The sequence below is a fragment of the Falco biarmicus genome, chromosome Z, assembly GCF_023638135.1.
Source record: "Falco biarmicus isolate bFalBia1 chromosome Z, bFalBia1.pri, whole genome shotgun sequence".
NCBI classification, from domain to species: Eukaryota; Metazoa; Chordata; class Aves; order Falconiformes; family Falconidae; genus Falco; species Falco biarmicus.
In genome coordinates, this window is record NC_079311.1 from 66,332,076 (window position 1) to 66,357,620 (window position 25,545).

A 25,545-nucleotide genomic window follows, 5' to 3' on the forward strand; every position below is an offset into this window, starting at 1 on the left:
AAGGCATTCTCTGGAAGATAAAACTCCTTTGTTTCTTCCCAGAACATCTAACCACATGCCCTATGAAAACGTAATCTGAGGAGCCTGCATAACCCAACTTCCTGGGAAACATGTCTATATGATCTTGAAGAGATCACTAGTTCTGGAGTCACTTTATCTTACACTTGAATAGTGCAAAGCAAACAATCTTCTGCAATCTCTGTAGTCTGAGATCATCGATAAAAATGTAACACCCTCGAAGACTTCCTTGTTAAACCCAGACTTCCTCCCACAGTAACAGAACTGGAAGTTGAAAGGAAGATAACTGTGCCCAGTGAAAGAGCTGGGTTGCAAAAGTCCTCTCTGCAAAACAGTACTTTTATGTCCCACCTACTATAACATTTAAAAGATCTTTCTTTCATTGTCAAATTTATGGCACACTAAACTTTGCAGACAGGCAAAAGATTTCTGCTGTTTTTCATTCCACAGGTGTATTTTTCTGCATTTATCGCTTCTTTACTAGAATGGGACCCCCAGGCATACGTTCATATAAACTGGACTTAATCTGTTCCATAAATTAGAGAACTTGCACACATATTTATCCCGTAGCCTTCTCCATGTAATTATAATTTCTTTGGAACCAAGGATTAGAGAGAAAATCCTCCCTGTAGAAAGCTAAAGTTGACCAGGCTAGACAAAAGACATAACCCAAAGGGACAGATCTGGCACCCTCTGAACCCAACATAAAACCTCCACCACTTCAGCCTGCCAAAAGTCAAGGTCAGAGAGGTTATGGACCAGTGTCAGTAAGGAATGCTGGCAATTTCATGCTTTATTTCAGAAAAAAAAGGAGATGCTTGAATACACGTGTCTTACAATGCTACAAGCTTTAAAAAAAAAAAAAAGTAGTTTTAAAAGTGAATTTTTTACAATACATTATTAAAAGAATATTAGATTTAATTTTCCCCCATTTCTACTTACAGCCAGATTTAACTTCAGTATGAACCAAAAGTTGTTTCTTGCCCAAGTACTTGGTGAAACATTTCACATGAGCTTTGCTGTAAGTGAAATTATGGATTGTTACACTAGATACAGTCTCATTCACAATGTTATAGTTTTCCTGAGCAATCAGTTCATGATTCAATTTCCAGATGATGTGGCTTGCATTTCTGTGAGGTGTGTAGTGTTTTCCGAGAACACAAAATAGTTTCAGGGTGGATCCTCTTTCAATTTCAGGAGATGAAGGAAAGATGTCAGCATCTCTGATAGATTTTTCATCTAAAAACAAAATCAAAGGTATCACATAACTAATTCCTTTTAAAATACCAGCAGAAAAACAGTAACTTATTTTGTTGTCTACATATCAATTTAATTAGATTTTTTTTCATATGGAGTTCAAATAAAATGCTCAGGTAATCACTTGAATCAGATATTGCTGTTTGGAAACTCAGCTCACCGTATTATATAAGAGTGATGGTTCTATACCTTCCCAGAAATAATGGAGAAATTATAACCAAGATCTTTTTTAATAGCTGAAAATGAAGAAAAGAGACTTGCCTTTTAAATCCATTTTTAAAAAAACATTCCTTCATGTAAAAGGTATGTATACCATTTGGATGTTACCATTATTAATTACTAAATCAGAAAATACATCAAACTGCTAAGTTTCAGGTTTACAACTATGGTGCAATATATTTCAATATCCCATTAGTGCTTTTACCCCTTGTAAAATTTATGTTCCCCAATACAGCACAGGAATTGTATACACAATGCATGTAAAAGGAAAACACAGAAGCAGGCTGACTGAATGAATTCAGCAGCAGTTACCAAACAGTGCAGGAATCACCCGTTAGAGTCCTGCAATGAGCTAACTGTCTGGGGTTTTTTTTACTGTAACTTATTTCTTGAAGCGAAATTTCATAAATACATCTGTTAAATAAAATGAAAAAAAAAAAACCAACCAATTTTACAGACAGAATTTCTCTGCTAGAGTGCAGGAATGAAAGGGAATTGAATACTAAGCTTTCTTCCTTGTTTTGTGATAATTCTCTCCTTTTTGGGTAATTAATAGCTTTCTATGGGTCCTTTTTGTTTTAAAGTAAATTGTTCAATGTTTCAAAGTCATACTAATGGCTATTTTACACTCTACTGCACAAATTGCAATATATATCAGTTGTAAGCAATCACCTGGACAGTTTCATATATTGCTCAAGCTTCTTCCATGTAATCCCCAAAAACTGACAACACAAATTATTGTTGTGTGTTAAATTATATGGGACAAATTGCACATGGACTTTCAATTACCATCATAAAGTTATTATTTCAATCTGTCTTTGTGATACCCTCGTCTAACCTATACTATTCCACTTAATCACTTTAAAGTGGCACTGTTGTCACAAAAAGCGTTTCTAATTCTCCACCACTCATTCGCTGCTGCTAGCCCCTTTGTGTGCCAGAAGTGCCTGTACAGTAAGTCAAACTGAGACTGATATAGATGAAAAATAAAAACTTGGCAAAAATAATATCGTTCTCCATCCAGAGCAGATTCCTCACCACTTCACAACTAGCCAAACAAACATGCACTCTAGTGGAAGTAGAAGGAGACGAGAGACTGAGGGAGTGCAGAACTACCTGCTCTTCCAACTTCAGCAGTTTCCTGTCCAGTCTTTAACTGTGGAATTACCACATTTTTTAAAAAAAAAAAAAAAGTAATAAGAAAAATCTATAGTCATACATTGTGAGGTAACTTTTAACATTAGGAATGAGAACATTAGTAGTCATTGCATGCATGCATATCTGAATAGGTAATATTTGGCTTAGAAAAGCCCCAAATCACCAGACATTAACTGCATTTTAAGTGTTTATGTGTTACATAAAATTTATTCCATTAGCAGATCTCCAAAGTTACCAGCCATTACAACCCAACAGGAACTATGATATGACTCCCAGATGCAGATTCCCCTTCTACACCCTGTGCAACAACAAAACATTTGACAAACTAAGTTTTAAAATGCATTTTTTTAATACTTTACATACTAAAGGAAACAAATCCAGGCTATCATGATCACAAAAGCACCATAAATTAAGTAGTGTACAGCACAGAGAAAATTTAGTCAATCGGCTACTGACTTCTATTTTAAATTTTTTATTTTTTTTATCATTTTCAGAACTCTTTGAAATATCATTTGGAGAAGGTCACCTTTTAGAAAACTCTCTTATGGCAAGACAGGTGCTAATAATCAAGAAACATACCTGCTATAGAGCTGCAGAGAAGGACAAACATCCAAATCAAACAGCTGAACATTTCCGTTTCAGTAACTATTGGCAGGAAATGCTGTCATAAAATAAAAACAACACACTCTAAGTAAAGATGCCCCTGTAATACTTTGCAAGCATTTGTATAAGAGTTAATAATGGTATTCAGCATTTCTCACTTGCATTCAAGTCAAGTTTTGCTTTGTTGAAGTGTTACTTTTCTTCACGATGGGAGAAATTTGATGCAGTTTTCCTAAGGGTATATGTTGTCTATAAAGAAGGGCGAGGTAAGTGCACCTGAAATCCTTCTGAGGACAATCCAATCCAACTTCCAAGGACTGTGTAAAGAATTGGTAAGAAATACATCTACATCCACTCAAAACACAGCCTGCCCAGCCATCTTCTGAGCAGATTCACTTAGAAAGAACTCTTTTGAAAAGGAAGGCGGTTGCAGGAGAAGGAATAATGCGCATCACTTGTGCATCACCATCTAACAAAACAATTGTTCAGGAAGCGGGCAATCTCCTCACACATTGAGGTCACCATCCACCCAAGAGAGAGTAAATTCACATTGGTTTTATTCCAATTAAGCATCCCAGGCACCAGACCTGAGGACTGTCTGCAAAGGCAATGAAAGGAACCTCTCTTTGGCTTGCTCTTTGAAGCTGAACTTCTAGGCAGCCAAAGAAACCCAAAGCCCCAGAGCAAGAAAGAGGAAAGCAAAGATGTAGAACGATTTATTCTAAAGGCACAAATGAATCTAGTGTTCCTGGGGAAAAATTACAGAAACCAAACATTCCCATCACCTCAAGACTGCTGCCACCACTCACAGAACGGCTGAGATTGGAAGGGACCTCTGGAGGTCGTCTAGTCCAACCACTCTGCCCAAGCACAGCCACTGACAGCCAGTTGCCCAGGAGCATGCCCAGACAGCTCTAGAAGATTACCAAGGACGGAAAGTCCACAGCCCCTCTGGCAAATCTGCTCCAGTGCTCAGTCACCCTTACAGTGAAAAAGTGTTTCCTCATGTTCAGAGATAACCTCCTGTGTTCCAGTTTACGCCCACTGTCTTGTTCGGTCACTAGGTGCCACTGGGAAGAGCCTGGGTCTGTCCTCGTGCAGAGGTATCAATGAGATCCCCTCTGAGCCTTCCCTCCTCCAGGCTGAATAGTCCCAGCTCTCTCAGCCTTTTCCTGTATGACAGATACTCTGGTCCCTTAATCATCACTATGACCACCCACTGGACTCTCTCCAGTATGTCCATGTCTCTTTTGTGCTGGGGAATCCACAGCTGGACACAGTACTCCAAGTGTGGCCTCACCAGTGCTGAGCAGAGGGGAAGGATCACCTCCCTTGACCTGCTGGTTACACTCCTCCTAATGCAGCCCAGGATACCACCAGGTTACTTTGCCAGCAGGGCACACTGCTGGCTCACATTCTAGCTGGTGTCCACCAGGACCCCCACGGCCTTTTCTGCAAAGCTGTCCTCCAGCAGGTCAGCTCCCTGTCTGTACTGGTGTCTGGGGTTGCTCCTCCGTAGGTGCAGGATCTGACACTTGTTGAACTTCATGAGGTTCCTGCCAGCCCATTCCTCCAGCTCACCGAGGTCCCTCTGGACGGCAGCATGACCCTCTGGCATATCAGCCCCTCCTCCCAGTTTTGTGTCATCAGCAAGTCTGCTGATGGTATGCTCTGCCCCATCATCCAGATCATTAATGAAGATGATCAACTGGACTGGAAACAGTATTGACCCCTGGAGTACACCACTAGTCACTGGCCTCCAACTAGACTTTGTGCCACTGATCACTACACTCTGAGCTCATTTGTTGAGCCAGTTTTCAATCATCTCCACTGTATGCTCATCCAGCCCATGCTTCATCAGCTTCTCTGTAACCCTATCCATTAAGCAACCAACTCCAACATGAAGGTCAGAATATGTTGCAAACCAGACTGCTTCTCTGTCTAGTAAGTAGAGATCTGTCTGTAGAAAATAGATGTTTCAGATCCCCTACAGCAGGTGAGGTACTAGGGCCAAATATTCCCATTTACTGGTCAAATAGCTCTAGCAGTTCTGTCTACTATGTTCATAAGCAAAAGGTGAGCATTACTATTGCTGCAGTTATCAGGGATTCCCGTTTCACATTAGGCTTTCAGATTTATCCGAGATGCTGATGGAATTTCAGCTCTCCATGCAAACCTGTATCTCAGAAGGAATCCAGGTGAGAGGCAGCTGCTATCTCCCTAGAACAGGTACACCAGCAGCTTTCAGACCAAACCAGGCACGTTCTCCTTCCACAGGTGTGGGATGCTAGGAGGCAGGTGTGCACCAGACCACTGTTTGGGACAGAAAACTGTAGGTGGGATACAGGCATAAGGGGTTCCGCCCTATGTTATGGTCCCTTCAAAAAAACTTCTTGGTTTTGCTACAAAATAGAAGTTTTACAGTCATCTAAAAGAGAAAAACATAGTTAAAAAAGCCCTTCATGTTCAGTTTCTGCCAGAACTCATCTTCAACATTATTTTCAGTCTGTCTCAGGAAGCATTTTATAAACTTTGAGGTTGTAACCATGCAAAACAGGAGAAAAAATGAAAAAGGACACATGGGATGAAAAAAAAAAAAAATGAGGTAGGCGTTTGCCCAGTGACACATTCCTAAAATACAGCTGTAGCAAGATGCATACCAACAAGAAACAGAGCAGTTACAAAAAGAGAATCTATTACTACCTACTTAGGGTGTAAGTTCTTGATCTCAATGCAGTAAAAATTAATTATGCTATTGATGGCAATAAAACCAGAGAACCTTAAGCAACTGTCCCAAGTATTCTGTGCCAGAACTAAAAACAGATGTAGATTTTTAAATATTTAGATTGTTATTTTTAGAGTTCACATAGTCCATAGCAATGTTGATGAGATACTAGAAGCTCCACTGTTAAAGCTAAGAATATATTCTGTAAGCAGTAAAGTGTGTTTTCATTCTTACTCTATTTTTTTAAGTTTAAGACAGATACCAACATAAAAAAAAAAAAATCAGTCCCAAAGTCAGGGCTACAAGAAAACTACATTCCATTCAGAAATTAGAAAAAAGAAAAAATCATAATGATGATTCTGAAAAAGGCTTTGCCAACTTCATAGGAAGTCAACACACCAACGATTGCTATACAGCTGTGGTAAACACACATGTAGTCAGTGCCTCATTAGCAAGGGGACTAGTAGTTGCAGAAGACTGACACACTTCAAAGATGATTATAAAAATCAACAAAACCAAGGAAAATAACCTAGAGCACTACAGGATGATGTGCCTAATCAAAACTATCTCAGAGGAGGAATGGTCAGCCAAAAACAAATTAACAAGTTACAGATGCTACACTGGCATAAGCTTCTTTTTTTTTTTTTTAACTTTAAAAAGTAAATAAACTTATTAGCCAAATAAAATGGTTTTGCAACATCTCTGTGCATATGGCTTTAATCTTGGAGGATATACTCATGAAGTATTGAGGCCTGAGCAACGGCCCGGAGCCAAAGCTGAACCCCAAAATGAACCCACCAACCGAGCACTAGATATAGTTAGCATCTGATCATCAGCAAAATATGCATGATTATTAGTGAAATATATATGATCATTAGCAAAATAGGTAGCTTAGATAAAATATAATCGTTAGTGAAGGTATCATGCAACCTTCCTTGCTTAGGGGCAGGTGGACAAGGCCATGAAACCAGCTATATGGCCTTGTTTGGACAGCAATGGTTAAAATCCAGTAGATAAAGGAAACTCCCTGGGTTCCTCCCTGAGCCCTGGCCAGGTTCGGGTGGCCTCTGAGAGGACAGTGACACCAGATGTTACTACATTGGAAATTAGGTCAGCTTGTTTATTTGACAATATAAGAGCTGGACCCTCTTGCAGCAACTTTGGAGACCTCCCCTACGAGGGGACGCCCTGCATAGGACCTCCTGATTGCTGGGACAGGCTCCCCAAACCCTTGCTGCAACAGGGGCTCCCCCGTGACTGCAGGTCTGGGTGATGTAATGTATTGGGGCAACTGGTGATGAATCTTTCTTAAACACTATAGCTAACCTTAAAGTAGTAATGATTAGGTGCATTGTCTTGCTTATCTGTTTTATTGCTTGAATCAGGGTGTTGTAAGCTAGTCCTTTTGTATGTGCATATTGCCTCATTTTCTGTGTTATTTTGAAACAAACAGTAAATTTTTGTATTGGTGTCTGTGTGCTATCTACTGAGCCCGTTAATTGGCAAAACATCTCATTCACGGGAATATCCAGTCCTCTGTGTGGCATGTGAAGATAAGCAATTTTTTACAGGAAAGAGCTTAGGGCACTTAACAAATAATGAAGATCTACTCTTTCTTTTCTGTAGACTTAACTGCTAGCAACATGTAATAAAAGTCACTGCATATTCTGTATTGTAAAGATTTCATGAAATAAAACCAGTAATTCAAAACATAGGCTTTCCACTTGTCTGCATCAACACAGAATACAAGGCTTACGAATTATGGTTGTGACTAATTAAAGCATTTCCCTTAGTGATTGACTTCTTCCTTAGATTGACCAGACATAACTACACAGTAACAAAACCAGTAAAAGATGCTGTAAGATTAGATAACAGAATGTCAAGAAACAACTGCTTCCAGATCATGTAGGCAGCAGCATCATTTCAAACACATGCAACTATAAAAGAATGGAACAAAAAGAGAGAAAAGCAATGTCACCACAGAGCAGCTGTCAATACTGAACTTTATTACACTGCTCCAAGTAAAAAGTGCTAATACATTTTCCTACTTTGTGGACTACTTAAAATAAAAAAATCTAGCTAAGATAAAGAACAAAACAAAGATCATGATTCTCCCTAGGTAGGGCATGCAAAGTCCCTTCCAGTCTAGGAAAGAATCAATGCACAAAATATTTTAAATAAAATTAACAGTGCATTTCAATAGAAGACCTGGTGCAAAAAAAGCAACCCTGAGTTGACACGGGCACTAACTTTATAGATCTTTGCTGAGAGTTTTTGAGAAAAAATTTAAAGACAGTATGACTGGAGCACTATGCTTGGTTAAAGCACAGAACACTTCCAAGGGTGCAAAAACTCCAGCAGCAAGATGAAGAACAATCCACTATATGAAAAAGAAAAAAAAAAGAAGAGTTGTGCTAAGTTTATCAAACAGTTCCCACAGTCTTTCTTTGCTTACAACTTGGCAAACTCTAACAGTTTCAGCTGATATTGTATATATACACTGGTCTGCTATTTTTTAGGGGAAATGAGACAGAAGAAGCTGCATTTCAGCCAAAATAGTTCAGCTATTCCCAAGAATAAGGAAAACAATTTATCATATTACTTCTACTAGCTCCAGCAATCCCACACTTTTTTAGCAAGGAATTGGAACTCAAAAGCGTTGGGAAATCATAAAAACGTTTTTGAAGTATGTTTGTGCCAAAAATATCATACCACCATATATCCCACACCACAGCAGAGCACAATGCTAAAGGATCAGGCATGAAAAATCTGGCTGTGGTGCCAAGCTACGACTCTTTGAATTGCTCACCAAATGTTTAAACAGCCAAAGATGTCATCCACGCTCAGTGAGTGCTCCTCACCCTGTACCCCCTACCTACTACCTTTCCCCTCTCTTCTAGTGCTTATCACACAGTAAGTCGCTTCCACTTGCTAATATGCCAGAGAACTAAGCAAAATATGTGTTTGTGCTACATTAGCAAATGTAAGCAACTTGCTATGTGATTTGGCAGACATCTGAATTGGTGAAATAAAGGAGACAACTGGGAAAAGAGACCTCCATGACATTCCTTCCCAGCTGTGAGCTGCTCATTGGGTTCAGTCCTGAGGTATGTTGCATCTCCTTCCACTTTCTCCAATACCAATTAGCAGGCAGTTATTTGACATGCCAGCTGCTAGTTATCACATGTCAAGAGACCAGAGTAGTGACTCAGCAAGTTATGTGGTTATAAACTATGCTGATACATGACTAAATAGCTCTTTGGCTGTTTACTTCAGAGACTGCACATGTAGAAGTGATGAAAGGACATGTGAGTGAAAATCACATCATAAATTCAGAAGTGATTTGCTTAAAAATACCTATTAAAATTACATTCTGATGGCTAAACAAATAGCATGAACAGAGCTGTTTAAAAAACTGATTCACCAAAGCTAGATTTCTTGCAGGAAGAGGCAATCTCAATGAAGGTCTCATTAAATAATTTTGAAATTGTGTAACAGTTGATGAAACAGGGCTTTCTCAATACCAAAACCTCTAGCTTTTCACTTCCATTTTGAAATGTAAGTTCCTTGGAAGAGGTACAGTTCAAAAATATAAAGAAGTCAGAGGAAAAAAATCACCCAAAGTAACTTTTCCCCATAGTCTATTTAAGACTGTTTCTTAGTCACCCTTCTCCCACATTTCAGGACAGGAAAGCTTCTTCCATTCAGATCCAGTTCTAAGATTGTTTTAAGCTAAGCGAACACATACTTCTACATGCTATGTAGCTGTTACACCGATAAAGAACACGGTGTAAACGGAAAGGCAGCATACCTTTAGCTTACATAAAACATCAGCCCAGTCACCTTCAAGAATTTCCAACATCTTTGTTGGAACCTGACAGTGCATCCTTTGCTACTGAGTCTGACACTCTTCTAACAACTATGAAAAAGGGAGGAAGCTGAATACCCACTGCTGTCTTTCGTTTAGTCTTCAGTAGCAATTGCTACAGCTCTGCCATGCCAGCTACAATATGGAGAGACAAACCTTGCCCTGACAAGATCAGCCGATGCTGAACACCAGAAGCCCGAGCCACCTGGGCCACCCAACTGCCACGTTATGCATGCAAGCAATTGGAAAAGCCATAACCATCAGTTTTCAGAACTCCAAGATGCAAATCCATCCATTACACAAATCCTAGAGGGGAAGAGGCCATTTCAGGCAAACAATCCAAATACGAACTTCAGTCCTCTTCCTAGATAACAGGACGTAGAAGCATCCGCTTCCAGGACTGGTCAGGATTCCATCAAGGACAAGTACTCGTGAGCATCAGAAGAGGAAAACAAAGGTTCCTCTACATAGGTCACAGAATGACATGTTGTTTATCCCCAGCCAACAAGTAAGCACCACATAAAAAAAGTTAGTTCTTTCCCAGCCAAAACCAGAATACATGTAAACATACTGAAGGAAGCAATCAATGTGAGGGACAGCTACTGGCTTTTCCCAACTCTCTAATCCCTATAAATCCTGCACTGACAAGCTCATCCATGGGAAAAATGACAGTGTAATGAAAGATCCTGAGCACACTGGTTTCACAAACCACGTTCCTTAACTGAGCTAAAACAGCCAGCTGAACCTCAGACCAGAATGAAGAAGATTTAAGATTTTGGCATTTAAACAGAACTTGATTTAAACAAAACTTAGGCATTTTTCCTTTTGAAAAATAAACCTATTTAAATTTTAAATTATGACAGCCTACCTTAAAACACATTATCATAATCTACTAAGAATCACTTAAATCAAATTCAAGCAACACATAGAAAACTGAAACCACTAAGTTTTCAGACACATTTGAAGGAGCAGTGTGGAGCAGAGCCCCTTGAAATGATGTGCCAACATTTGACCACAGAAACTTCTCCTAAAAATACCGGGGGGGGGGGGGGTGGGGGGTGGGGGGGTGGGGGTGGGGGGGGGTGGGGGGGTGCGGAGCTGGGAGAGGAACAAAAGTTGTATTTATCAAGTTCAATGACTTGTTAGTTTACAAGCTGCAAATCAACTGGGAACTGAAAAAGCAGGAAAACCATTTTCCTTTTTCAGTCTCTAAATAACAAAAAAAGAAGGCACAAAAGGATAAGATACTTTTGTTCTAAAATCCTGAAGGACACAGTGACCAGGAAAGGTCAGTTAATAACTGCTAATAGCAGTTATTTTGTTTAGTATGCCCTAGAGTTACCGATGCAAAACATGTTTTGATAAACCCTTTCTTTTGTTATAGAACAATATTTAACAGCATATTGAATGTTAATACATTCTAATATAAAATGCTGTCCACTGGAATTTAAATACAATTTTCACCTAAATGCAGCTTGATACTAATACAGAAAAATAATGAATCTGTATCTAGTAAACTGAATACAATTCCTTTCTCTCTGAACAAGCATAACAAATAAGCCTCTAAATATATCTTAAAGTATAAAATGCTCACAGCTGCAAACCAAATATGTGTTTCCTGATTAATATATTACACCTCATAATAAAAACTTAAATTTTTAGGGGAAAAGCTTAAAGCTACAAACACAAAACAAGACCCAATGTCTCTATTTTTACATATTGGTCACTTTTTTCATTTTAACTACAAAATTATATGCAATTTGATATGCTCACTAAAAAAAGACCAGGCCATCAGTATCACTAAAATTGAATGCTGGTGGTACTACCAGAGACAACTGCAGCTTTCATAGTGGCACTTGTCATTCCTTGTTCTTTCTTCACTAAGAAACAAAAAACAGTCAAGCTTGGGCTTAAACGTGCTTCATGTACTGGTCTGGTCTTGGAGCTTTCTTCTTAGGCTCAGTTTTTGAGGGACTACAAAGTCCATTTTGACTGCAAGAGTCTACTTTGAGAGGTGATTTTTGTGTCAATGTTTTCAACTAGTAAGACTTTATCAGGCAGGGTGGTTGCCTTCACGCCCTTTCCTTGAGCACAGTCACTTGAACAAACGTGGAGAACAAGATGCCTCTGCCATAGCAAACACCTAGGTGAGAAAAATGGATGGACAGGGCAGGAGGATCCATGCACTGAGCTTTACAGAAACATGGAGCTCTCATCGAGAGAGGGTGGCCAGATCCAAATCTCTTACAGTTGCCAGATTTGGGTGGTTTTCAAGTTTGTACAGAATACACACCTGTCAAAGTCAGAAAGAAGACTTTCTGTACTACTTCACAGCATTAGTCCACCTTGTCCGGCCTTGAAACTAAGACCAATTCCAGATGTTCCAGAGTAAAACACATCCATTTAAATACCATTAGTAAACTTTGTTTCATAAGAAAACTAAAATAAAAAAACTTTCCTGGACTGTTCAAGGAATCAGCTACAGCCCCAAAACACAGGATACAATTATAATCCCTGTCCTACTGCAGTGCTGGAAGCACTACAATAACACAGAGAACAATGCAGTTAATCCTGTGCTCCCACAGACACAAGAAGGAAAGAACAAATGAGCACAAACCCTCACTTTCATACTGAATCGCTCAGGAGGGATGACTGTGACCCCACAGCTTGCCTGTACATAAAAAACATCATTCTGAAAAAGAGATTTAACCATATATTCTGAAAACATCACAAACTCTGACTTATTACAGACTCAGATACAATTGTATCACTGAGTCTTGGTTTTAGGAGTTAATGGAATACAAACAATACCTACACACCTCTTCATCTTGTATCTTTTCCACAATTAAAAAGCTTGTTTATACTTCCACTATCAAATATCCTTCTCCATATTCACCTCAGCCTCATATTAAGACTACGTATTAAGTCCTCTTTAAAAAGTTTGTTTTCCATTTCCTTAGGTTATTTTTTTATCTTCTCTTTTGAATATTCTCCAGTGTTTCACACCCTTCCTGAAGCATGAACACAGTATCTGAATAGTCAGAGCTAGATTTACAGAAGTGAGCTACAGTCTCCATTGCACTGGTGCAGCAAACACATAATGTGACAGGGGAAGCCTCTGCACAGCTAACCTTCACTTATTCCTTGCCACCTTTCACTGCTGTATGCCAAACACCTCACGTGCGCAGTTACAGGAACATGAGATCACTACCAGACACTTACCTGCTATTTCTATTACTGTACATCTAAGCAGAATGTTGGCCCTTTTTTTTTTTCCCAGCAGAAGACACAGGCATTTAAAACTGTCTTTACGTTACTACTTTTCCAAGAGGTCCCATTGAGCATCTTCTGTATTCTTTGATCCCAAATATATTTATCTCTGTGTTGACCTGCGTAAGACAACTGCCATATCACCCTGCTAATTCAGGTCATCCTGTAAAGGTTATGTATCCTAGTTTTCTTTTGTTTACTACCTATACTGTAAACTTTACTAATGATATTTTTATATCTTAGTCAAAACTGCTACCTGAAACACAGCACGGTAGTGTGAAACCAGGCTCCATGGGACCTACGATAAAGCTATGTTTTGAGATCTCCCAGTATGGTATTTATAAATTGAAAGTGTTAACTACAAGGATGAAATAATGCAAAAAACTACCAGGCTTGCATAATTACTACAGAGAAATCAAGAACTTTAATGTTCAATCCTGCAATGTCTATGATATAAGCCTAAAGCTTTTTCCCGTTTTCCCCTGTTTTTATCCCTTTTGTGATCTGTTTTGTTACTGATTAGCCTCTACCTAACAGAAAAACCTGTTCTTTCACCCAACACATTGTTTTCTTTCAGCGTAAAAATGTTCCCTTGCCCAGTGTCTTAGCTCACAGACAGAAGCTAGAAGAGGGATTTCAACTGTTTTAGACAATCATCTTCAAAAGTCAACAGTCACATAGTCCATTACAGATGAGAAGTTCAGTGCAGTTTCCCCAATTTAAACATGAGTGTCTGTAGGTGATACAACAGATGTGTGTGCAAACATAACACAAAAGTATTTTTCCCCAGGAGGCAAAAACTTTGCAAGCATAGAAGCAGCATGGGACCAGTGTATTTAAAACTGGTATGTCACTGAGAAAACGTAACTATAAACTATTTAAGCAGCCAGAAGTCAGGAAAGAGCTTTTACTGCTTTTGATGACCATATATATTGCAACACTTTGAAAACTAACTCTTAATCATTGCGCCCACAAAGAAAACCACTGCCAAGCATCTGTATCATATCCTTCCCAAAAAGCAGACAAATGCAATCGGCCAAATAGGAAGTTTCAAGCCTGTCTCACGAACTTGAAAGAAAGAAACTGAAAGGAGTTGCTTGGCCCGGAGAGGCACAGAGGCACGCAGTGCCGCGAGCCTGGGATGAACATCTGGGGAGATGCGAAGGCAAGCACGCGTCGCCGCTGGTAGAGATCCGCTCCGGCAACACCCCGGGGAAGAAACGCACGCTTTCCCACGCTCCATATTAACAAAAACGATCAGAGGGACCCCTGTTAATGAAAAAATAAAACAACCCCCCACACCACGGTTTCACTTACCGCAGCTGCAGAGCGGGCGTTCCGCTTAACAGGGACCTCTGCCCCCCGCCACTGCGAGGGGTGCAACAAAATAGGAAGTCACCAGGCCCAGCACCTGCAACGCTTTTTTCCTGTAATTCTGAGAAACAGACGCGGCCCCCCCCGGGGCTCCCGGGAGCGGTGCCAGACGCCCCCCCGACCCCCGCTGCCCGCCACCGGCGCCCCCCGAGCCCCGCCGCAAGCGCTGCCGCCGCACCGACCCGCCTCCGCCGCGCTACGGCCGGAGCCCCCGCCAGGGCCCGGCGGGGCGGGGGGAGCACGGCCCCGCCCCCCAGCCACCGCCTCGGGGACTCGCGCGGCACCGGGCGGCGCAGCACCCCGCCGCCTCACCGCCCCCGCACCGCAGCCTCCCGCCGCCCCCGCACCGCGCACCCCCCACCGGGGGCCGCGGGCCGGGGGGGCGGCCCCAGCCGGGGGGGGGGACGCGGGTGCCGTCCCCACCGCGCGGCAGCCTGGAACTCCCGCAGCCGCCCGCCCGCGGGGGCGCTGGCACAGGCGTCGCGCTGCTACCGCTGTCGCGCTGCTTTCGGGGGCACCAGGGATGGACGCGCGCCCGCCCGCCCCGGTGCAGGTGAGTCACAAACACGCGCGGCGACACGAGCGCATTAATTAACAGCCACCGCTGAGGAGCGCTCGCCCGTAGGTATCCCGTGGTCTACTGGCGACATCGCGCTGTGGGAGTTGGGACCCCTTTTAAAGCTAACCCGTGCGTTCCAGTTAACGACTTGGAAGAAAGCTGCAGCCAGCAGCAGTGCAGAAAGGAATGGAGAATTAGAACATGGCAATTGAGAGATACGATGAAGGGAGTAAACAGAAACCCAGAGTCCCCAGTCGCGAATCCCTTACTAAACACCGCCTGTCCTTTCTAAGCAGACACCCTCCAAGAGCACATACTGCATTTTAATACCTTAATTGATACAGATGTCCCCCAGAGGTCTCGGCCCCAACTCTGGAAGGCATCCATAGATGACTTGACAATCACTGTCACTGACAAGACAATGACTGTGTTTATTCTACACCAGTGTCACCGGCAAGACAAACTGTAGATCTGGATACAGATGTTTACTTTAAAACCAGTGATGCTTGAGCTGTCACCCTAATAGGTTATCTCACCTACTCACTTAGGCCCACTAGGAGATGGCCGCTGTTTTGGGAAGGTTGTGCTGCTCCCTGCTCCACAGCTGCTCAGCGTTACTAGCTTCAAGCCTTACCATCTCCCCAGGCTCCCCCAGCATTTGTCTCCATGTTATCTCTCCCAGCTCCAGGATCTCTTTCTCCCTGCAGGATGTTCACCTTCTCGCCACTCACTCCCCAAGCCCTGGGCCTTCCCATGTGATGGTCTACATGCAAAAACCAAAGCACGACTGCCCTACTCACCAGTTCATGCCTGTTCACTAATGGGAGGACTGAGGAAATGCCCCCTTTGCTCAGGTGTTACAAGAAGTCACAAGCAGCCCACACAGCAGCAGGTTTCTACTCCAGCATTCGTAATTCAGTTTCAGACCCCCACCCTGCACATGCACCACAATTGCTTATGTTATTTACCTATCAGTATTCACAATTTACGCTTTTTTTTTTTTTTGCCTACCACAACCACACAATCCAAGGTCTCCCTGCTGATCCCACTCTAAATGTACAGGCTGGCTGAGAGCAAAGCCCCCCAAGCTGGTAGTGGGCTGGTGCCCACTTCATTGACTCACTGCTGCTGCCATGACTCGGGAAGCTCTTGTTTTTGTACACCTCTCTCCCTCACAGCAGCCTTTTGAACACACAAGATCATCATCCACTCCAACTTTCAGAGTCTTCACCCTCTTTAGCTAATCATCAGACTCAGCCAGATAGCCTTTTGATTCCCTTTTTAGTTTTTGAACGATTTTGCCATCTTCCCATCATCCATGACCTCAGCACAAGGCTGCACTGTGACCTGCTTTAATGTTTCTAAATTCCCTCAGCTTTTTAGAAGTGTTGTAATGCATTAGCACATATATCAGTATTTTGAAAGCTTCCATTTATTTTCTACCTGATTTCTACTACAATTCAACAGAAAGAGACCCAAACTGTAAACCTAAACTCTTCCTGACATACCAGATTTTTTTTTTCTTTACCAAGCATGAAAGAAAGGGCAGGACTAGATTATTCTTCTTTTTTTGAATAAATTATTTGGACCTTTATTCTGGATTTGGTCTAATAGTTGCCTGTGCTAACATATTAATACACTGGTTTTACTGACTTACTGAACGACAGCTGTTCAATCTTTCAAAATGATGAAAAGTTGCACCAGACCTAACAAAATAGCTAAGCAGGTACTTGACTTTTTACAAACCTTGAGTCATCCTTCAGACTGCCTCAGGACTACTTACATGTTTAAATTAAAGCTCCCATAGTCTTAAACATTTTGGTATGAACTGGGCCTTAGCACTGAAGAGATTCCAGGATGCAGAGGGCACTTAATGAAAGCGGCAGTAACTGCTCCAGCTACCACCACTTCTAATGATTTCATAGTAAAGGGAAAAACCTTTTACAAAAAAAAGCTGATGTGATTTACCAAATGTGATTTGCCACAGAGGACAGGAAAGCTTTAAAGCATAACAGGAATCACAAAAATGTGTTTTCATATCCACACTCACAGACACTTTTATCCAGTTTGCACATGAATGCTCTAAAAGGACAAACTCTTCTGTCCTGAGGGTGGGAGGAAAATGAAATTGCTATTCCTGAAAGAGAGGAAGAAAGTACCCTCAAAAGGAAGACTCACTGTTTTCATCGCCCACTCCTCTCTATGTTCCTTTGGCTGGTGATTCAGAGATGGCTGTTTCAGGGACTAGCTGATCCCAGACGCTACCCCTTCTTGAAAGGAGGCATTTGCACTGTCCCTGTTGGCAGGATGTGAAAGGACACTCCAGAAATACTGCTAAAAATCTGACCTTCATTGTGTATTAATTTTTTACCTTACAGTAGCTCAGTTTTGAAAAGCATTTATCTTCTGCAATATGTATGACCACACCCTGTAAAGTTACTAATTGCTGTACAATTACAGTACATTTGTACAAATTACACTTTGGTAAAAAACACAGAATTGTGTAGCTACAGTGAAAAAATGAGATGCATTTTCAGCGAGCAGTCCTCAATTTAATCGTGCAGTCTTGATGAAAGCAGGTTTGATGGAGAACATGTACAGAATTTTACTTCAGGAAGTGACAAAGTTGGTTTTGACCATTGAAATACTTGAAGACCCAGTGATATCTCAAGGAAAGTGTGAACAGACACACACACGCCAACAACTACTAAAACATAAGACAATAACATTTTTTAAAAGTCATACACACACAGGAAACCCTCAAGCATTCAGAACTGTAATTTCAAGAAGCACTTTAAAACTGCAACATTTTGAGCTGCATGTACATTTTCTTTTGTTCCATCCGAGATGCAACTTGTAAAATCAAAGATACCCAAGTGCCAGAGTTGCTCAAGAAAAGCACCAAAACATTTCAAAACTTCAGGGACAACTTGGTCAGGTTCTCATTCAAGGGGAGGAAAAAAAAAAGTAAGGTTCACTTGTTAAGCCATTTCCCATGATTTTAAATAATTTTAAAGTTATGTACTGACAGCAGTTCCAGGCTAAACATCCTTACAAGCCCACTCATCAGTGAACTGAAGGTAGAAATGAGTGAATCAGGGAGATCTATGTGAATGGGCAAAACAGTAATGACCAGGAGCAGCAAACTGGCCACGTCCATGTTAACCATTTCATCAGCACCCTGAAAAGCCACTGCTCCTTGCTGCTGGCAAGGAAGAAGTCAAGATGCATGTGGCAGTTACATATGTTGAGAAGGTAGCATTGCCTGAACTACTCTGACAAATTTGCGACCTTGCCTCACAAATGCCTAGCCAAAGTAGTATCAAACATAACTTTCCCCTTAACTCTTTCCATCTATTCCCACTTTGCCTACTGCTCTCCAAGCCACACAGGTTCCCCAGTACTTACAGCAATCATTCTTTCTTTCCCTGTGCTGCTACAAAGGCTTTAGTCAGACCTTGCTGACCCATTCTTGAACACCAGGCACTTTCCCCATACAGGACACATAATAGTGACTAATTCAAATACCAAAGCCATAACCTTATTTTCCTATAAATTTCTAATCATAACGATTGTGAAAGGAAGCAGAAAAACATTAAATCTTTGGTTTCTAAACCAGAAGACTCCTATACTGAGTCTCTTTTGTTAACATTCTTAAGTCAACTTCAATGCTGATGTTAATAGAGTCTGCAAAAGACCATCTGATTGAGACTTCAATTTATTTTAACAGAAGTTCAAAGATTTCCATGCCATATTTTTTGCGGACAGGTTTTGTAGCTAAAAGAATAATTAACATAAAAGCAGTCTGTAACTTCATATTTCATTTTTGACTACTTTAAGTATTTGTATAGAAACATGGTTCTTAAATATTTTCTATATTTCTAACTACTGAAAGGACAGCAGCACGTCTTTGAAAAAAGGCTTTCCTGATATACACAACAGCAAGTAACATTAAGTTTGTGTTCACATTTGTAAATTCTAACTGCTTCAGAACTTACAGCTTCCTTGCACAGTAACATTAAAATTGCTATGACTTCAGATCTGGCAGGTTGATGTTATATGAGATGAGTAGCATGGTTTCGAAATTACATTGCAAACAAAGCCATGTTCTGACAGCTTTACAAGATCACCAAATACACACAGTTGTGTAGCTATAGGATATAATGGGAACTGTCACTGTATATAACATTCTTTTCCTGTCAGCAGCAAGAAAAAAAAATTCTGCATATGAAGATGTATTGTTATCAGTTTATAAAAGGTACAATTCCACAGCAATGCAAGCCAATAAAAGCTGGCGCTGCCCCAGTCACTCCCTCACCTGATCAACATTCCTGACTTGTCTCTTAGGCCAGCACTCATGCTCACAAGACCCTGTATAAGCTAACTTGACCCTACATCACTTGTAAGGTTGATTTTTCCCAGGGCCAATGACCTGAACCACCTAATTCCCCTAAATGTAAAGAGGAGGGGGCTGGGTACTGACTTTCATTGACTTACGCCGTTGTAGAACCACACACAAATAAAAACCACAAGTGTCCTTCTATCCCCCAATGATTTAGCCTGTGTCGAGGGGAAAAAAATCCAGTGGAAAAAAAAGTCAGATTCTGTTACTAGTTTCTAAGTATACACAGCTCTTTTTCAGTAAATACCCTGTCACCAGAAATTTAAATTTCATTTAGGATAACACAAAAATCCTACAGCACCCTCAAAACCATGTTTTTCAATTACTGATTTATGGCTATAGCCTTAGTTTCAATGCAATACACTGACCAAGCTTACGACTACCTTATCACTGAATATGCAACAATAAAGTGGAACAACTATATCACTTTGTCATAGTTTTAGAGACAGACCTACAAATCATCCAAACCTAACAGAAGGGATAAAAAATATGCCAATTGCTATGCTGCGCAGTGAGCAACTGCCCAAATCTAATATACACAGAAAGGTTTTAACAGTGAAGTGTAATCATTTGTGACTTCTTAATCTTCATTCTGGAGAGGATTTACACCTCAAGAAAAGAATCAGGTGTTTTCCTAAGGCAGCCACAAAGCCGTTATCCATTTCAGAACAGAGAACTATGCAATATTTCCTTCCCGTCACATCTTCCTCCACAGTATTGCAACACCATAACATCAAATGTAATGGCAATGTGTTAAAATGTTGGCAAAGAAGGGATGCTTTATCCCCAGAGTCCTGCCTTGGAAGGTTTGCTACAGAAATTTTTAAAATGTTTTCATCCTATGATAATTCAAGCTTCCCAAACCTTTTACTGCAATTACAGAGGCAGAGAAACATAATTAAACACATTTGTACAAACAGACTAAGTGAATTACTGAAAACCCCATCTGGCTTTAACAGCAGGACTATAAGATGCCTCTTCCTCTAATTTTCCCTCGCAAGACCACAGTGAGCGAAGACTCCCAGTGACAACCACAACCAGCATGAGTTACTCCTGACAGAGAGCCACTGGGCACAGTCACAGCAGCCTGTCCTAACAGCCACTCACGCTGAAAGGTAGTTTCTCACAAACACACATTTCAATGCAGGCCAAAAAAAGAGGCTGTGTAGCTGAGAATAACTTATCATACAGATATTCCTCTCCTTCCACACACACCACATTCAGCTTTGAAAAAATTCATGTGATTTCTGGAGCTGGCATCTTTCGAAGGCAATATGCCTAACAGCCTGCACGTCTCCAAACTAAGGGATAGGAAGCGCAATGCCACAGAAGTGATGTATACAAAACTTCCAAGAGCCGAAAGAGAATCAGAGAATCAATTGTTTTGGTTGGAAGGGGCCTTTAAACATCATCTAATTCAACTCCTCCCTGCAGTGAACAGGGACATCTTCAACTTGATCAGGTTGCTCAGAGCCCGGTCCAACCTGACCTTGAATATTTCCAGTGATGGGGCATCTGCCACCTCTCTGGAGAATCTTTCACTGTTTCACCACACTCACCATAAAAAAATCTCTTCCTTGTATCTAGTCTGAAGCTACTCTTCTTTAGTTTAAAAAACATGAGCCCTTGTCTGATTGCTACAGGCCCTACAAAAAAGTCTGTCCCCATCTTCCTGTGAGCCCCCTGTAAGTACTGGAAGGCCATGATAAGGTCTCCCCAGAACCCTCTTTCTCCAGGACGAACAGCTCCCAACTCTCCCAACCCACCTTCATAGGAGAGCTGCTCCAGCCCTCTCATCATTTTCATGGCGTTCCTCTGGACCCACTCCAACAGGTCCATGTCTTCCCTGCGCTGAGGGCTCCAGAGCTGGATGCAGTGCTCCAGGTGGGGTCTCACCAGAGCAGAGTAGAGCGACAGAACCACCTCCCTCAAGCCACTGGCCACACTTCTATGCGTCCAGGGTGCAGCTGTCTTTCTGGGCTGGGAGCCCACGTTGCCAGCTCACATCCAGTTTTTCACCCACCAGTACCCCCAAGTCCTCCGCTGGGCTGTTCCAATCCCTTTATTGTACCCCAGCCTGTATTGATACCAGGAATCGCCCTGACCCATGTGCAGGATCTTGCACTTGGCCTTGCTGAATCTCAGGAGGTTCACACAGGCTCACTTCTTAAGCTTGTCCAGGTGCCTCTGAATGGCATCCCATCCCTCAGGCATGTCAGCTGCACCACTCAGCTTGGTGTCGTCTGCAAATTTGCTGAGGGTGCACTCAATTCCACTGGGTCACTGGTGAAGATATGAAACAGTACTGACCCCAGTGCAGACCCCTGAGGGACACCACATATGGCTCATTGTCCACTGATGATGGAGATCAGTGGATCAATGGAGATCAGTGACCACTACCCTCTGGATATGACCACCCAACCAATTCCTTATCTACCAAACAGTCCATCCATCAAATCCATAGCTCTCCAGTTTAGGGAGAAAGATGTTGTGGGGGACCGTGTCAAAGGCCTTACTTACAGAAGTCCAGGTAGATGACATCCGCAGCTCTTCCCTTGCCCACTGATGTCATCGCTCAATCATAGGTGGGCAGCAGGTTGGGCAGGCAGGACGTGCCCTTGGTGAAGCCATGCTGGCTGCCTTGAATCACCTCTCTGTCCTCCATGTACCTTAGCACAGCTGCTAAGGAGGGTCTGTTCCATGATCTTCCCAGGCACAGAGGTGAGGCTGACAGGTCAGTAGTTCCCAGGGTCTGGGGACTTTAGCTGACTGCCACAACTTGTCAAATATCACCGATAGTGGCTTGCCAACTACATCAGCCAATTTCCTCAGACTCTGGGATGCATCTTATCAGGTTCCATTTTGCTGACCATAGGTTGGCTTGTCCACTTTAGACATTCTTGGAGTGCGGTTTACTTTCTTGATTTGCAGATCAAAACAGTTCAAGAAAAAAGTATTCCTCAAAGCTGCTAAAATACCCTTTTTTGCCATTAAACCAAGCCATGGCCAAACACCAAACCAAAGAACCCTCCAGCACAAACCCAGAGGAGTAACTGGATCTCTCTTCAAGGCAAATTGTGCTAACGGATTTCCAAACTCTTGAATCTCTGCTAAGCAAAGTCCCTTGTTGAGCTGGCCCTCAAAAGACAGCAAGGCCATTACTTCTCAGCTTTCTTACCTTATAGCGATGTGGCTCCTGCCCCACCATATGCCACCCCACGCTTGGCATACTCTGCAGTGGCAGGGTTTGGGTATCAGTGGGAGGCTGCAGGAGTGCCCTGTGGCAGACACAGCTGGTTCCAGGTAGCCCAGTGGGCCCACTGCAGGGCACAGTTGAGCCCCTCAGCCAAGCTGGTGGTGCCCCAGGGAAAGTATGTTTGAGAAAGGGCTAAAACATCAGACAGAGGAAGAGCGAACAAAAAGGAGCAAGAATCAGCAGAGAGAAGAGCAGGGCCAGAGGAGGAGGAGCTCCACGGAAAAGCAGGGTTTTCCTGCAGCCCACAGAGGACCCACACCAGAGCAGGTAAGTCTCAGCAGCCTGTGGAGGACCTGGGCCACAGCGAATGAAATGTGGGAGAAGGAAGAAGCAGAGCAAAACCCCTCCATACTGACGAGAACACCTGCCCTCCTCAACCTTCCCCACACCCCTCAATGCCACTGTAAGTGAGTGAGTGTAAACTGCGGTGATAAGGCAGGGAGGAGAAGTCCCTGGAGTAAAGCTGAGCTTGGAAAAATTGGACAAGAGGTATTTTCCCTCTGTTTCAATGTTTTCTTTTTGGTTCCTGTCATACCATGTCACAGAATGGTTTGGGTTAGAAGCGACCTTAAAGGTCAAACTAGTTCCAACCCCCCTGCCACAGGCAGGGACACTCCCACTAGACCAGGTTGCTCAAAGCTCCATGCAACACTCCCAGGGATGGGGCATCCACAGCTTCTCTGGGCAGCCTGTTCCAGTGTCTCGCCACCCTCACAGTAAAGAATTTCTTCCCAATATCTCATCTAAATCTATCTCATTTCAGTTTAAAGCCTTTACCCCTTGTTCTATGACCACATGATAGAACCAAGTCCCCCTTTAGGTACTTGTCCTAGTTGCTGGCTGGGGTTAAACCACAACAGTCCTGGAGGGCTGCTATAAGGTCTCCCTGGAGCCTTCTCTTCTCCAGGCTGAGCAACCCCCAACTCTCTCAGCCTGTCCTCACAAGAGAGGTGGTCAATCACTCCCATCATCTTTGTGGCCCTCCTCTGACCCCACCCCAACAAGTCCATGTCCTTACGTTGGGGGCTCCAGAGCTGAATGCAATAGTCTAGGTACAGACTCACAAGGGCAGAGCAGAGAGGGAGAATCACCTCCCTTGATCTGTTGGCCACATTTCTTTTGATGCAGACCAGGATTTGGCTGGCTTTCTGGGCTGCCAGTGCACATTGCCAGGCCATGTTGAACTTGTCCACCAGCACCACAAGCCCTTCTCCTCAGGGCTGCTCTCAAAATCCATTCCCCACCCAGCCTGTATTTGGGCTTGGGATTACCCTGACCCAAGTGCGTGACCTTGCACTTACACAGGTCCACCTCTCCAGCCTGCCAAGGTCCCTGTGGATGGCATCCCTTCCCTCCAGCATGTCAACGGCACCACACAGCTTGGTGTTATCAGCAAACTTGCTGAGGGTACACTCAACCCTGCTGGCCATGTTGCTGACAAAGATGCTAAACAGTGCTAGTCCCAGTACAAACCCTTCAGGAACACCGCTCCTCACTGGTCTCCACTTGGACATCAAGCTGTTGACCACAACTCTTGAGTGTGACCATCTGACCAATTCCTTTTCCATCGAGTGGTCCATCCGTCAAATCCATGTCTCCAGTTTACAGACAAGAATGTTGTACAGGACAGTGTCAGATGCTTTGCATAAGTCCAGGCAGATGACATCAGTTGCTCTTCCCTCACCCACCAATGCTGTAACCCCATCACAGAAGGCCACCAAATCTGTCAGGCATGATTTGCCCTTAGTGAAGCCATGCTGACTGTCAACAATCACCTCCTTATTTTCCATGTGCCTTAGCGTAGTTTTCCGGAGAATCTGCTCCATGATCTACCAGTTATCTGCACCTTCCAATTAATCGCTGCTTTCTACTCTGAAATTGTATATATTGTACTTGCAGTCTTTCTGCACAAAAAAATTCCCAAAAGTGGTTCAGTCAGGGCGGGTTACATATTCACCAGTCAAGACAGTAGATGTAAATAAAGCAAGTATGTTCAGTTCCAGAAGTGATCTCAAATTTGAGCGGAACAGCTGCTACAGAAAAAGCTTATAGCGCATGCTCAGCAATTTCTTCATTCTGGTGGTGAAGAACAACACCTTGCACTTCCTACATTTAAGTATGCTGCACATGACCTTAAAATACAGAATCCCCTAAGGAAAAACACACATCTTTGCTTTAATATGATTTATTTTATTATAAGACTAGCATGTTTGGACTGAGAAGCCCACAGAACAGAACTGCCAGGGGTAGTCCCACAATTTCAACTGATACACAATAGTGGTCTTAAAGGGAGAAAACCAGCACCTCGAAGAGGAAGGAGTAGAGTTGCATTGTTGACTGGTTGGAGTTTTTTGAGTTTTCCAAGACAAAGAATTACTGGTAAGTCACTTGCCTGTTTTCACCTACCTGCTACTAGTGGTAAAAGGGAAGTGCACCAAAAGGCCAAAATTAAAGTTAACTTCTTTCAGTTCCAACCTCATTCATCCGTCCAGGAAAAAGAAAATCTCTGAAAGCAAACACCCCACTTCCTGTGACTATGTCCTTTGAACAGCAGACAAAAAGCAAAACATCATATACTTTAAAGTTCAGAGCTATTTAATAAGGATTAGATAATTGAAAGCCATATCAGCTGACTCGGTTAAAAAAGAATCATAGAATCACTTAGACTGCAAGAAACCTTTAAGATAGAGTCTAACCATCAACCCAGGACTGCCAAGTACAACACTAAACCATGTCCCCAAGTGCCACATCTACACGTCTTTTAAACATCTCCAGGGATGGTGACTCAACTGCTTCCCTGGGCAGCCTGTTCCGATGCTTGACCACCCTTTCAGTG

At 42.5% G+C, this 25,545-nt stretch overlaps 1 protein-coding gene across 2 annotated transcripts in view; it reads right to left on the reverse strand.

Moving 5' to 3' along the window:
* The window catches only part of IL31RA (interleukin 31 receptor A), a 38,655-nt gene extending 24,062 nt beyond the window's left edge, over positions 1–14,593 (reverse strand). For both annotated transcript variants that reach the window (XM_056324683.1, XM_056324682.1), the window contains exons 1-3: positions 14,436–14,593; positions 3,232–3,313; positions 961–1,257 (exon numbers count right to left, since the gene is read on the reverse strand). In XM_056324683.1, the coding sequence (XP_056180658.1) occupies positions 961–1,257; positions 3,232–3,283 (349 nt within the window). In that variant the 5' untranslated portion in view covers positions 3,284–3,313; positions 14,436–14,593. The remainder of the gene's footprint in view (positions 1–960; positions 1,258–3,231; positions 3,314–14,435) is intronic.
* Between the last annotated feature and the right edge of the window lie 10,952 nt (positions 14,594–25,545).